Source organism: Balaenoptera borealis, assembly GCF_965194805.1.
Source record: "Balaenoptera borealis genome assembly, chromosome: 7".
Lineage (NCBI taxonomy): Eukaryota > Metazoa > Chordata > Mammalia > Artiodactyla > Balaenopteridae > Balaenoptera > Balaenoptera borealis.
Genome location: NC_138864.1, coordinates 79946662 through 79961762, shown reverse-complemented (window position 1 = coordinate 79961762; position 15101 = coordinate 79946662). Strand labels below are relative to the sequence as shown.

General features: G+C 39.8%; 1 protein-coding gene and 1 long non-coding RNA gene across 2 annotated transcripts in view; one reads left to right on the top strand and one right to left on the bottom strand.

Annotated features, from left to right (window-relative positions):
* Positions 1–471: 471 nt before the first annotated feature.
* LOC309632275 lies at positions 472–13359 on the top strand. Its single transcript, XR_014246827.1, has 4 exons — positions 472–2687; positions 6011–6158; positions 11781–11819; positions 11983–13359. It is a non-coding gene; the product is annotated as an uncharacterized lncRNA (long non-coding RNA).
* The window catches only part of NFE2L3 (NFE2 like bZIP transcription factor 3), a 36675-nt gene continuing 25222 nt past the window's right edge, over positions 3649–15101 (bottom strand). The window contains 5 exon segments of the mRNA XM_082399583.1: positions 3649–4109; positions 4111–4237; positions 4239–5347; positions 6065–6148; positions 11166–11333. Coding sequence (XP_082255709.1) covers positions 4062–4109; positions 4111–4237; positions 4239–5347; positions 6065–6148; positions 11166–11333 — 1536 coding nt within the window. The 3' untranslated portion in view covers positions 3649–4061.

Genomic DNA, 15101 nt, shown 5'->3' with positions numbered 1-15101 from the left:
TTCGTTATACCGTTAGTATCAGGTGGTTGTCTTAAAGGGTTAAACATGGTGGATAAAATTGAATAGCAAGCAGTGAGTTTCTTACTTGGATGTTCACCTGAAATGAAAAACCAGAAAAATAGTAGGGGACAAAGAGTAAAGTTGACTTCTATTTCTTTTGGTTTTGATACGAGGTATCTCACAGGTAAGTCAAACTAATGATGGCTAACGGAAGATGAGCTTTGCGTCCATTGTCAGCTATAAATTTGTTTACATTTGGCCGTGGATTTACTAGGAAAAAATAATTCTTAATGTCTTAAAAATGTTTAGCTCTTCAAAGAAGTTAACTTTTGAAGAAGATAAATCAAGTTGGTATAATACAACCCTAAAATACCCAGCGTTTAACACCAGCACAAATAGGGGGAAGACATCTGTATTACGTATTAACAGGGCGAAAATGACCTAGCTTATTGAAACATGCAATAGGTAATGTTGAGTATTTTGTGTGTGTGTATGTTGTGTGTTGAGCTGCTAATTTTCTTTTAGAAATTGAGATTTAAGGACCTTTTTTTTCTAAAAGGAAATATTTTAGAGTACTTTTATATTTTCACCTCACTGTGTTTGTAGGTCAGCAATTTGGAAGCAGCTTAGCTGTGCGATTTCTAGCTGAAGCTCAGGGTTGTATGTAAGTCAGGGAAAACATGACTGGGGCTGGAATATTTGAATCCAAAATGGCCTACTGACAGGACTGAAGGTTGGTACTGGCTATTTCCTTTACCCATAGTGAAGCAACAAAAGAATCCTCAATACAACCAGTGTTTTTGTAAGTTATCTTGTGATCACAATGTGGGAGGGGAGGGTTTTACTCACATGACCAAAAAGCAAGCGTTATTGGGAGCCATCTTGGGGGATGGCTCCCATACCTGGAGTGTTTTCCTCTTTGGTAAAAGCTTTTGAAACTGGATCTTCTGTGTGGTTTTCAATATTCCGATTAAGTGCATGAGTACGTTAAGAGTTGGTCTGAAGTGATTCTTAATATTTAAAAGTACTGAGAGGCAATTAAGGGAGGCTTTAAAAGAATCGTGTCTTGGTTCCTTAGTAATGACAATTACTAGTTCAAACGTGTGTGCATATGTGGTGCCTTTGCAGAAGGTAGAAAACATCACTAATCTCAGTATACCCAAAGTGCGTGTGTTCATTGTGGCTTAGTTACATTTTAAATCAGTCTAAAGTTTGGAACAAATATTCTCAGGTGGTATACCCAATGATTTTAATGCTGCTCTGCTATTACTGCAACTAAAGTATTTAAGTGAAAAATATTTAAATTATTAAGCACTAATATGTACTCCATAGGATCACTTTGTTGTTCTGGCAGCTGGGCTGACTTTTAACTGCTCCTGTATTCTAAAGGTCAGTGCTGAACTGGAGCCAGCCTTGAAATGGAACCCATATATCCACATCTTATTGAGCACACGTTGCTTGAAGATTACATGCAATAGTTGTAATTTCCCTGTGAGGATTTCATCATGGCCTGTTGTTAGCTATGAAAAGGAAATAAGGTTTTAATAGGAAAAGGACAAATGAGATGCTGAGCGCCTGTCGGAACCAGATTTCACTATTAATTTTTTCAACTGATGTAATTCTATGACAAAGGGATGATTTCAGGAATAACAGTATTTTCTATAAGTAAGGAAGGTAAGACTACTTTTATGTTGGGAGCAGTTAAAAATGAAATGTAAGTTTGGGCCAGTCCACTGAAATCAGGAGGGAAAATGATGCCTAGCAAAAAACATGCTTCAGAGGCCGAAGGCCAATTATACAGACTACCAGATGTATGGGTGTAAACATTGCTGATCTTACCTAGTTCTGTGGGTCCTCTTGCAGCTTGAGTCTGTATTTAAACCCCCAAACAAATACTTGGAGACACTTGGGAACTTAAGTTTATCATCCCCCTAACCTTGATTGATGGAACTGTTTCTCAATTCAAGTAAGTCTTGACTGTTTATCCATGTCTTGTTCAGCTGAAGACTGATTACACTATTTAAGGAATGGGTCAGGTAGCTAACAGCTCTGTTCAACAGTCACAGTAAAATTAAAATGCATATGGCTTCCATTAGAACTTGACATTTTGATCTGTTTTCGAAAGCTTGAGAATCAAATTTTCTCAACACTCCACCTATTCCTTTCAGCTCGATAAAGACTACTGAGCAGAATAGTCAATCTTGGTGTATCTTAATCTGTAAGTAGGGAGCTTAGGCTAAAATAGTGGTGTGAAATTTTCACTGCTGACGTATCAGTGATGGAGAGGAAGCAGCTTCAGCACTGTACTGAAGAGCAGTGTGGTATTTGTACAAAGTGACTGTCCAGAAACTAGCCCATGGCAAATGAGATGAAACTGGCTGGTGAAAGTTGCATTCACTGATCTTTGGTCACAATGCACCAAATACCTTATGGATCTCAAAATTTCAGTTGCTGTGAATGTTTTGAATCCCAGCTCTCTCTGCTGTGTGCCTGTTTTTTGCCCATTTGATGTTCCTGATATTTTCAGGGATTGGGGAGAATGCTGAGCCTGACAAGAGCAAGCACTGAAATTGAGCATATCGGGATACCTGCAGTTTCAAAACAATTGGTCGTGGCATTTTACATTGTATGTAGGCTTGAAAGAATGTGCCTTGAAGCTCTGTATTTAAGAAGCTAAGACATTTGAGGTGGGCTCCGTTGGAAAAAGCCAGCCTGTCACCATTGAAAAAGTGGTTATTGCACAAAACTGGTCAGAAGAGCGAAACTTGCATCTAGAAGCATTTTGCTACTGTGTGGGGCTTGAAACAAATTCCTAGCTCCAATTTAAAGTATAAAGGTTTACTATAAAACCCACACCCTACATTTCTGTAACCCAAAATAACTTTGACTTGTGACATTTATGTTATTAGGCAATTACTCTAACTGCAGAAAACATCTGACAACCTTGATTCTTCTAATTTTGAAATTAGACTAACAGTATTCATGTTAATGTTCTAAAACCTTGACAGGGCAGTTGTCTACAGAAAATTCTTGAGGTTTCATTTCAAGTGCCATTATTTCTATTGTCCTTTTTATCAAATGGCTGTGTTTTTGCCTCTTTGAATATCTTTCATTTTGCTTCAGTATTTTCATTTCTTTGCTTGCAAAGTCTGTGCTTATCATCCCTTAGTGGTGGTCTGCGTTCTTGTATGGCCTCCTGTACCATGCTTGCTTAAATCTTTCCATATTTAAGCAAGTTGGGTTTTTTTGGTGTGAGCTGTCAGTGTTCCAGATGTGGAGCTATCCCTACAGGCTGGCTTTACTGCCAGGGAATTAGTCCTATTTATGAGAGGGAGGGAGGCTCTTTGTCCTCAGGTGTTAAAGCCTAATGCAGTAATATTTTAAAGCTCCAGTTTGTTTTGTTTGGGCATCCTGGTGTAGAGCTTGGTCTATTTCATGTCATGTTTTATGTGTTAGGTCTAAGGGGGGGAATTTTGCTTGTCGGTTCAGTGTTCACTATATTCAGTTTGACTTGAGTGATCAATTTATGTAATTTTTAAAATTTAACACTATCCTGCCTGATTTGCTAGATATTCACCTGTGTTTTTAAATGTGGGTATTTTGGAAGAGAAGTTTGCTTAGGATTTCTGTATAAAAGGGGAAAGTTAGTTTATAAAATCAAATACAAAATTTATTTCCACAGAAAAAGCTACATAAGTTTTCATCAGAATTAAGTTAAAACAGTTCTTGAAAACTAAATGAAAATGTTAAGGCTACTTGTATTTTAAATCATAAAAACATGTTTTGAAATGATTACATCCAGTGTTTGCTCTCTTTGAAGGGACCATCTTACTAAGAAATGGCTAGTGAAGGACAGCAAGTTTTCACGTCACCCTATTTCTACATACTATTAGGAGTTCATGAAACATTGTGGCTTAAGCCCCCAAGTCTGATACTGAAGTCCTAAACTGGTTCACATAAGCTTCAAAATGTAGCCTTAACTGAGTGAAGTAGCAGTAGATAACGAGCTAAACTTTGAAGCAGATTCAGTGGCTTTTGATCAGTTTCTGAACATTACGGCTTTATGCATATGGATGGAATCCATCTTCAATTTCTTCTCTCGCTTTTTCGTTTTCCTTTTTGGTTTTCCTTTTTTTGGCCTGGGGTCACCAATTCCTTGGGTACAATCAGAACACTTCCATCAAGGCGGCACTGAAGAGCATACTGGTTTGGATTGACGGGCCTACCTTCATCATCTCAACCTACTGAAAACATCATGAGAGAGATCATGCAGTTTCTGTTTCATTATGTTTATAGCTTTGTGACACTGGGATCGCTCTCTCTTAAGGGTTTCCTTCTTTGCTTGCAAGTTACATACATCATCTTCCAGATTCAAAATTACATCCAGTTTGCGCCTACGGCAGTTCTGAGCAGCAACTTTATTTTTCCCTCTTCGTCTAATATCACGGATGAGCGACACTTGAAAATCTGTGAGATAGTACCTGCTTAGCATGCTGTTGAAAGAATCTACAGGCATGTGGACAATTTCATCCACAGAAAAAGGGATGTGCAGAGCTTTAGCACGCCGTTCATCATGGCTTAAGTTTCTGTCTGTGTCATTGAGGTACCCACGCCTTATTTTCTGTGACTTTCCAGGCCATGAAAAAGTTTCATAAGTGGATTCTAGTGCACTTGGCTTTAAGTGGTAAGTGTGGTTGTGTAATACGGGTTGAAATGCAAGGTCCCCATGAAGATGAGAGTCACTCCTGTGATCCATGTGACAAAGTTTAGTGGGGTCTGGGTAGCAGCCTCCTACAGCCCCTTCTAAGTCACGGTGGGAAAGAGATCCAAGGTCACTACTAGAAGGTGAAGCACCTTCACATACAGAGTGCGAGGAGTTAGACTTGGTGACAGAGGTGCTATTGTGGCTTGAGTTTAAGGAAAGCCCAGAATCAGAATCTGGTTCTTCAAAAAGCTGAGAAACTTCCATTGGATCAAAACCACCTTCTGTAGCCAAAGACATTAAATTTATCTCATCAAATATGTTTATATCAAGGTCATACAGAAGGTCTTGGTTTGTTAGATTCCTCATCTGATTGTCAAATGGAAGAAGTCCTATCAAATTAGTTCCAGAAAGGGTGTGTTCAGGATTGGTAAGAGGAGAATTTAACTGCAGAAATAGTTCTTGTGGCTGTGAAGTCCTTGCTACTGGATCCCTTCTAAATGTATTGTCAGGACACAACAACATGGCCTCATGGAGATTTACATCGTGACTTATAGCCTGGCTAAAATTTGCATTATAATGTGTAGGAGAATTCATGCCATCGTTGATACTTACTGGGAGAGGACTGTCTCCCAGTGAGATGCCCTGAAAAGGAAAGGAAAACACTATTAACATAAAACTTTTAATAGCAGTTCTAGTGCCTAATACAATACTTCTTATTCCTCTTGTGTTAATTCCTCTATGTAAGTAAGGATATGCTGTTGGCTACGAATAACTCCCTTAGTTAAATAATGCAGGCAATAGAATACATGATGTGAGCCCAGGTGAGAACATGCTATGTCAGGGAAAGATTTGTTCTTTGAACATCGTGGGAAATTAGAAAAGTTATGTTAGTATGAAAGGTCTTGTTATTCGAAAATTGTAATATCTTTCTTACCCTAGCTGTTGGCAATCTAAGTCCACCTTGTGGACTGTCACGGATAATCACAGCAATAGTGAAAACAGTCTTACTGTGGGGGGAGATGTGTCTTAAAGCAAATTGGACCAGCATAAAGTGTAATGCTGCCAGAAAAACTAAGGTGTGCCTTACTTAAGTTATGTACTGCCGTTTTGATTCAATATGGATTTTATGAATTTGATTATATCTTTGTGATTATTTGGAAGGGGGAACTATACAATTCTCCAAAGAAGTGTTCCTATAAAAAGTAAATCCTAAGTCTGTGCTTAAATAATGCACTAGAAACCGTTATCTAAGTATTCGTTTAAACTGCTGTGTATCCCAGGTAATAAGGTTGTGTTTATTCACAGAGAGGTCACTGCAGATATTTTTCCTGCAAGGATAAAAGCCAAGATTCCAATTACCTCCAGTGGATTTTCAGGCTGTGATGAAAGCAACTGAAATAAGTCTTCCAGAGAGAAAGATGTGTCTGTTCCATTTCGATGTCTCTAGAAAAAGGTGCATCATTCATTTAAATTAAAAGACTGAAGTGGTTGACTGGGGCTTTTAGGCTTAATCTGGAAAGGGTAAACCAGGTGTTGCATCCATGCTGGATTTTTATCTCTAGTTTGAAATTTTCACGTTCTATTCCTTTTTTAATACTCAGTATTTTAACATCCTGCTTTAAACAACCTTTAACTCGACAACTCCTCCATTCATGCCCTAACCGTTCATCTTTTTTAGCTTATATTCTTAGTTCCACCTTATTTTGTTCCTCTCCAGCCAACTTTCCAAATTGATTACAAGATGTTGCAATTACATAGAGTTACCAAAGTTCTATCAGCTTATTATTGCTTTGTCTCCTCCCTTGAGGGTTTAGTTTGTTGAAATAATTACTTTGATAGTTCTCTAGATCGGCTCCATGAACTCTTTAGTCTTTGTAACCTGGAATTATTTTGCCTTCATGCTTAAGTGATAGTTTATCAAGCTTAATGTTTTTCCTCAGCCCTGTCTTATGGCATTTATTACTACTAACATGTTTGCTATCGGTCTGTCATTTTATAACAGCTAATCTTTTTTTCCCTTGGGTAGTTTTAAAGGTTTTTTTCTTAGTCTTTGTTGCCCTGCCATTTCACTGTGATATGTCTGGGATTTAACTTATTTACTCTGCTTGGGACTCTTGTGTATTCCTTTAATCTGAGCCATAAGATCATTTTAATTTTTGGATATATTCTGCCATAAACTTTTTGAATACTGCTTCTCCTTCATACTTCCCAGCCTCTCCTGGGACTCCTATTAGAAATAATTTAGATTTTTCTTATTCTATCACTGTCTTTTCTTCTTATATGTAAAGGTGAGCTCGTCTTTGGTTGAGAACAGTTTCTATAGGAATGACACATACCAAGGGTTTATGAACTAGGTTTTATACTTTTCTCTGCCAGGACCAGTTTTTGTATCATTTTCTAGACCTTTTCTTGACTCAGGATTCCTGATGGTGATGGTAGTCTGAATCCACACCACTTAGTGTTCTGATTTCTAAAGGTTGGATGGACAGCTTCCTTGCTCTGTCTCCTCGCTGGTGGCTAGAATTGTTCTCTTCCTCATTTCCTGAACCAGAAGAGCCTTTAAACATTGAGCTTTAAAGCAGGGAACTCTTCAACTCCAGCCTCTGTCGTGGCATCTGGATACAGTTCTTCTTGGGGACTCCTCAGCCTTGGTGCCTGTCTTAAATTCTGGATTTTGAGTACAAGTTTGCTGCTTGTATCTGTAGAGTTCTGTGTCTTGCTTTTGAGTTCAGTTATACATTTGAAGATATTATCCATTCTGTCTTATCCAGGATTTCTGTATCTGATGTGTCAAAGGGATGTCTTTACATGTTAGCAAGTTCACATTCCTGACTAATGTGCTGTGTATAACTCCCACCCCCAACTTTTTACTTTAGGGTTTTCTTTTTTGAAGATTCAGATCAGCTGGACTGATTTTGTATATGTGGGTATAAATACTTGGTTTCTTTTTCTAAAAAATACCTTGGGTTCTATGAAGCCATATGTTTTCAAGGCTTTCTGTCTATTTCTGTGGATGCTATAGGACTTATTTAAGGTAAACTGGTGAATAAGATTTCTTGTTTTTCTTTAACTGGCAAACGACACATTCTTAGTGGGTAGCAGACTTCTTCACCAGTTGGATTATTTTAAATGATTCCTAGTTCAGAAATTTCAGAAACTTGATTCATCAGTCCTGGCCAACCACTGACCAAAATCTGATGGTCACAAGTGTGTGAAATAACATCAGCACAAATCTGCATTCCTGCAAAAAACAATCCTTAACTGTGGGTAAATAACACTTTGCAGAAAAGAAACCCTTAATATGTAGAACATAGAAATATTATGTTACTATGTATGAAGATCATTCTGCTTAAAATGAATTACGGACTGATCCTTCAGGCTAGTCAAAGATGTGTTTCATTAGATACCTGTTTCCTCTTCTTCAGTGCCCCTGGAGATAGAGGTCTGAGGAGCTAGCCCCCCTGGGTGATTCCACAGGAGACAGAGGCAAGAGATGGGCGGGTGCAAGGTGTGACACCTCATCGAGCTGCATTTCTCCCCAGGTTCCTTTGCTCTGAGGGTGGTGTTGGCTTCAGGTAGCTGCTAGTCCATGGGGGCGCCTCCCTCTTCGTGTTTCCCTTAAACCTGCCTTCACCTCTTAAAAATTCACTTTTATTCAGAACCTCATGGGCTGATGCCTTCTACTTGAGGGCTTTAACTATGGACAGCATTCTGTTTGCAGTCATCCTCCTTCCTAAATCTTCACATAAAGTACAAACAGTTCTATTTTTCGTCAAGAATTCACTGCATTTTGAACAAGTCACTAGGAGTATTCAAAAAATATGGTGGACACATTTAATTTTATATCTTTTAAAAGATGAAACAATATATAAATTCAACTTGTCTTTAGTGAGAAGAAAGTATCTGCAGACCAGTATATATACACCTATATATACTGTGTATTTAGTCTTCATTAACAGCTAGCCAAGTCCAGGCTTGCAGTGGGGTTAGAAAGAACTTACTGTTAAAGAGTAAATTATGTCAGTGATTCACTTTGGTCATACACAACTCCCTACTAAGTAACATATCTCAGTAAAAGAGCAGATGCGTTGTTAGATGCTCCTACAAGAAATGTATAATTGTCATGTCATGCTCTAAATGATTAATGTGTTTCTAGAAGGTTTTGTTCAAATTGATGTTTGTCTCAAGTCAAATTTTAAATTCTCCGAGGAAAGCTCCCTACTTCATGTATTGCTTCATTATTATTTAACGAGTGCCTGTTATCTAGCAGTGATAGTAACTACCTTAGTTACTATAGGTAATTCAAAAAAGTAGAAAACACAGTTGCTCCTTTTCTGGGAAGTCTAGTGAAGGGGTGTAATTGCAAAGACATACCCAGGAGAAAAATGAACCAAGAGCATAAATCTATACACAATGAAGTGGTAAAAACATCTTTTGCCTCAAAAAAGATGACTTGGGAGGCACTCAGGAAAGTGAGCTGAAATGTCTCCTTCAAAACAAATATGGTTCTTTCTGTGTTCACTGGCACTGATGTGTGTGTGTAAGCAGGTGGTAAAGCCACAGCAAGGTACGTGAATTACAAGGAAAACACAAGGCCTGGGGAGAACAACAGTGGGTAAGAGCAGAGGCAAGTGGAAACACCTGCATTTCACAGTGAACTGCCAGGCTGCGATGGGATCCTCAACTGTAGGTCATAAAAGTGTTGAACAGCCTGAGAGGTAAAGTGAAAATGGGAGGGTTCTTTGGGGTGAGCTCCCCACCGTGAGACTAGCAAAAAGGGACTTAGAAACCACATAGAAACATGGTGTGTTTAGGGAACACAGCAGATGTGCATCCAGAGCTTGCCTGAAAAATAAGGGCAAGAGGCCAAGCAAGGGCTGCAGTTAGAGAAGTGATTGGACTGACAAAGGAGGTGAGGTGCAGGTTTCCAGGACCAGCACATGGTTGAGAGGCCACCTGGAGGTGGAGGTGCATGTGTCCTTGTGAAGAGGGGCAGGTGAAGGACTCCCAGCTGGGCGGTGGGGTCTCCAAAGAACCTGTGAAATGAAAGAGCCCATCCAACAGAGAAGCAGTTTTAAATAACATCCTACGGTCCAGGGAAAACAGTTTCAGGCTGGCACCAGTCAAGGAACACCTGTCCTGAGCTCTTACCACCCCTCACACACCCTCGGCTCCAGAGAAAACGGCTGTCTGTACAAGCAAGGGAGGAAGAACTGGGGAAACCAAGAAGCTGGCCACACACACCCCTTTCCACTCAGCCAGGCTTTGAGGCTGCAGCAGGGATAGGAGAGGAAAAACTAAATTTCAGTTCAGTTTTTGAGAATTACACTGGCTATACTTATCAACTACTGCTGCACTGGGATGACCAGAGAGAAATTTTTGTCTGATTATCTAGAAGTCACAGGGTCTGTCCCAGATTTCACCCAGCGTATAGGGAAGAACTAGTTCCCTAGAATAGGCTGGAGGGGGTGGGGGCATGGTGGGTGGGCAAAGGGAGCAGAGCTGTTTTCTGACTTAGCTCTGTTAATCATGTAATGTTCGGTGTGATGTTACATAGGTAAGGCTACAATGATGATGGGCTGTCTGAGAAAGGACAAGGCATGGTACTCTCTCTACCCTCCCAGCTGTTCAAGGCACAGCTCCAAATGTCACCTGGGGCAATTCAGGGCTGAGAGACCCATCAGGGTAAGACCTGCAAGGGTGGCACCTTCCAGGGGAAGTGTCAAATGGTTAAAGGTCTGTGGAACCTCTAGACCCGTCTGGAGCATTTGTTTGCCAGGCTTGTGGGCTAGGACCTCAGCAGGGCTGAGCAAAATTATGGTCCAGATTATGTTCCAAGTGAAAGAAGGGAGGAAGCACAGGCTACAGGAAGAATCCATCCCTTCAGCCTAGCTTCTGGAGTTCATCTTTCTACATACCCTTTTCACTGCTGATGAGTGTGGTTATACACAGAGGAGCCAAGGAGGTTATCCTACTCGGCCTAGTCAAAGATGCAAAGTGGGCTCCTGGATTGCCCCTTCAGCGTGGCGTACCAGGAGACCGAGTGAGGACTTGAGCCCAAGTCCCAGCTGGATTGAGGGTGATATGCCTGCAGGGTCCTCTGGCTTGCCCTGCCAGACCTAGCCAACCTGGCTGCTTCTGCAAGTGGCTGGTTGATTGAGGATTCCTGGGTTCAGGATGCCAGCCATCTCTGTATCCCTTGCAAACACAACAAAACCTGCTAGCAAGTTCCTGGATGGGTGTCTGTGAGTTTAACCAGATACAATGTTCCGTGGGCTGATTCCTTTGTAAACCAAACAACCACATCCACAATTTTAAAAAAACATGTATTTTCATATATCAGATTTACTTAATGGTAAGGCACACATATACAAAATTCATTCTCAGCACAAACCATCAAAAGCCATAAAATCTACCTTAAAGCCAAAATGGTACGGCCGGGATATTCTGACTTGCTTACCTCGTCTCTAGGTTCAGTGGTCTTTTCTGCCTCCCAGGCAGGTTTATCTGCTACTTTATTTTCATCTTCATTCTTCTGCTGTAGTGATTTCTCCCTCTGGGTTGATGCTCTTTGCTCATTTTCCTCATGCTGGGAACTGTGATCCACAGCTCCTAGTACCTCATTCTCCTATAAAAAGGACCCCAAGATGTGCTAAGTACAAATCCACATTTCATCAGATAAGTCAAATCTTTAAAACTGTTTTGTACTTACTGCTCAGTGATCAGGAAAACCCACAAGTCAAAAGCTAAGACTGGCATTTCATTATCAAACATTTAATTCTGAAACAAAGGTCAGTTTTGTGTCCTGTCCTTTTTAAGAACTCACTGTGAGACGGGCTGTTCTGATCTGGATAATTTAAATTATATGCATTTATAAAGCCCCTGGACTTCAGGGTGGGTTAGAAGAGCTGACTTCACTTTATACATTTCTGTACTGTTTGAATATTTTACAACAAACATGTATTTCTTTTACAATCAGGAAAAAGGTAAATATATTTTTATTTTGAAAAAATAAAGTTAACAATAAAGCTTAAACTAACATCTCTGATATTTTCAACTATGCTTATTTACGCAGATGAGTCCTTCCACCTTTAACTGAGGAGACAATTAAAAGGCAAGAGAATTTTTCTGAACATTCAAATAGTTACTTAGCATATACTGTATATTCTGATACTTTCAATTGTGATATTAAAAGTTCTCTGTATAATGTTTCCCCTGTAACATAACATCAAGGCCTCTTAAATCCTTTCAAAGGATCTATTTTTAATTTCTTCCAGCAACAAAACACACTGGACTAACTGAAGGACAGCACCACTGCCCCCCACTCTAAACCACAGAAATGTTCATCTTTAAAAAAAAAAAAAAAAAAGTGAAGGTCAAAGAAATGGAAATCCACAGATGCCAGAAACAAGAAGAGAAATCAAAGCAAGAGCAGAAAAGGAAGCTGATGTGCTGGTGGCCCACTTGGTTTTACTTGCTTCTCTGTTCACTGTACCAAACTATACAACAAACACAGCTTCTCTCTTCACACTGTGGATGCCAGTCTTCTTCCTACCTCAAATGATCTCTCCGTTCAAGTACTTGATCACAAGGAGCTCGTGTGCTCAAGCACATTGCTTCTGCTACCCTATCCTCTTTTCTGGGTCAACAATTGTTTCTTGTCTATCGGCTAATTCCCATCAGCCCACTAACAAAATAACACCTCCCATCTTGAAAAATCCCTCCCTTGGTCCCACATTACTCTTTAGATCCCATCCCATTTTTCTGCTCCTCTGGAGAGCAAAATCCTCTCGAGAGTCATCCAAACTCAGTGCATTCTCTCTTGCACCTATTTCAATGAGGGTTTGTCTCCACCCTTCCACTGAAGCAGCACATCAGGGTCCCCCAAGGCTACAGTTCTCCATCTTCAACCTATTTGACCCATCAGCAACATTTCACCGAGTTTACTCCCTTTTTCTGGAAACAGGTTTTTCACCTGGCATCCAAGTACCTTCTCTCTCTACTCTCCTGCCTCACCGACTACTTCTCCTTTGCTGATTCTTCATCTTCACCATATAAACATGGCAATACCCCAACGCTCAGCCTCAGGCACAGCAAGCAGTCTCTGAACTTCCTCCCCCATTTCCCCGTTCCTGCTGCTTGTAAGGCGCTCCCTCTGCTCACCTCCCCCCATCCCCACCCCTCCCAGCGCCCCTGCCCCCCTTCCTTCAGGTCCCTATTCAAATATCACCATCTCACTTTTCTTTCCTAAGTACTCTCTATAAAAAAGCACCCCCCTCCCATTAATATCAGTCTCTTTTATCTTGCTTTATTTTTTTTCCCCATAGCATTTAGCACCAGCTGATATATATAGTAGACCCTTAATAATAGTTGTTGAATAGATGAACTCCCAAACACAACACCCGAAGACTTTGGTAGGGATCCGATTTCTGATGGGTGAGATACCATCGTCTTGCTCTTTCCTGCAATTAAAACACTGATTCCTATCTAAATTTAGGGAAGAAAGGAAAAGGTAGATTGGTCATCACTCTTTTAACCTCAATCTTTTGCCAAGGGAAGGTTTCTTTTGTTAAACCTTAAGAGAATCTAATTCAAAATTCTAGATTCCTGAGGCAGCTAACTTTGTTTACAAATAAATTTGCTGTTGGTGGGCACTGGAGCTTCTTATCTCTAAATACATGATCTATTTTAGAACCATGAAGCAGGGTCCCCTTAATCTGTAATATTTGAGTTAACACAACACATGTGGAGACATACATGAACGTGCAAACATAAGAATGTTATCTATAACAATACATAAATAAACAATAACAGAGGGAACAGGTGGCTAATACACAACTAGATCTAGCCCATAAGGAAACCGATCAAACTTTTAGAGTGTATGAGACTTTGGTAACAAAAGTATGTAAGATGGTCCTGCCTAAAACCTCGGGAAGAGGAGAACGGAAGGCAGAGAAATTCTGTACGACTACAAATCACATGGCAAGAAGCAGAAAATAGGGTAAAGGACTTGCCTGGTGGCACAGTGGTAAAGAATCCGCCTGCCAACGCAGGGGATACGGGTTCGAGCCCTGGTCCAGGAAGATCCCACATGCCGCAGAACAACTAAGACTGTGCGCCACAACTACTGAGCCCGTGTGCCACAACTACTGAAGCCTGCACACCCTAGAGCCTGCACACCACAACTAGTGAGCCCATGCACCACAACTGCTGAAGCCAACATGCCTAGAGCCCATGCTCCACAACAAGAGAAGCCACCGCAAAATGAGAAGCCCATGCACCGCAATGAACAGTAGCAGCCCCCGCTCACCACAACTAGAGAGAAAAGCGGGCGTGCAGCAACGAACACCCAATGCAGCCAAAAAATAAATAAATTAAAAAAAATCATAAATGAATGCTAAAACTAGGGAATAAAAGTTTGATGAAAATAAGATAAACAGTCTTAAAGCGTCACTCCACAGATTACTTTTTAAACACAAAGAGAAAAACAATAACACTTTAGGAGAAACCTGGCAAACACCATCTAAACCAAGTGGTCAAATCTATCATCACAATATGGCGATAAACCAAGATGCCTCCTGATACGATATGAAGGATACAATACCACGTCTGTGGTGTTCATAATCTCAGTGTAATGAGGAAACATCAAATATATATATATTTGATATATCAAAATTGGGGGCCACTTTACAAAATAACTGATTGATACTCTTCCAAAACTTAAAGGTCAAGAACTGAAATACCTTTTCCAAATTAAAGATGACTTATGAGATTTGAGAACTAAGCGCAATGTGTGATCCTGGGTTAGATGCAGACCCAGGAGAAAAAGTAGTTACACAGGATGTTACTGGGACAATAGATAAAATCTGAATATGGACAACAGATTATAGTCTTAAACTTATGTTAAATTTTTCTGATTTTGATTAATTGGTTATAGGAAAAAAAATCATTTTGTAGGAAATACTATACACAATAGTTTCAATTCATCCTTAAATGTTTCAGAATGAAAAAATTATATGTGTATATAGATGTAATTATAAATAGGTAACTCAAATGGGGCAAAATGTAAACAATAGGTAAATCTAAGTAAGGGATATATACTATTCTTGCAACTTTAAAGTTTGAAATTATATCTGATTAAAGCTATCCCCAAAATCCCTACATAGCAAAATCACTTTGGCCAGGGCAACAGCAAAAGGTAGACTCAGGAAAACTATTCTTCCATTATAATTTGTTACTCTGTATTTTTCCCCCAAAGTATATATAGTCATATCAACTGCTTTACTAATTATTTTCACCTCTTCCTTCCCAACATTTAAATTTATTTCATTTTCTTGTCTAGTTGCTTTTTGATCATGCTTCCAGAATACTCTTCAATAACAACGGTGATACCTGA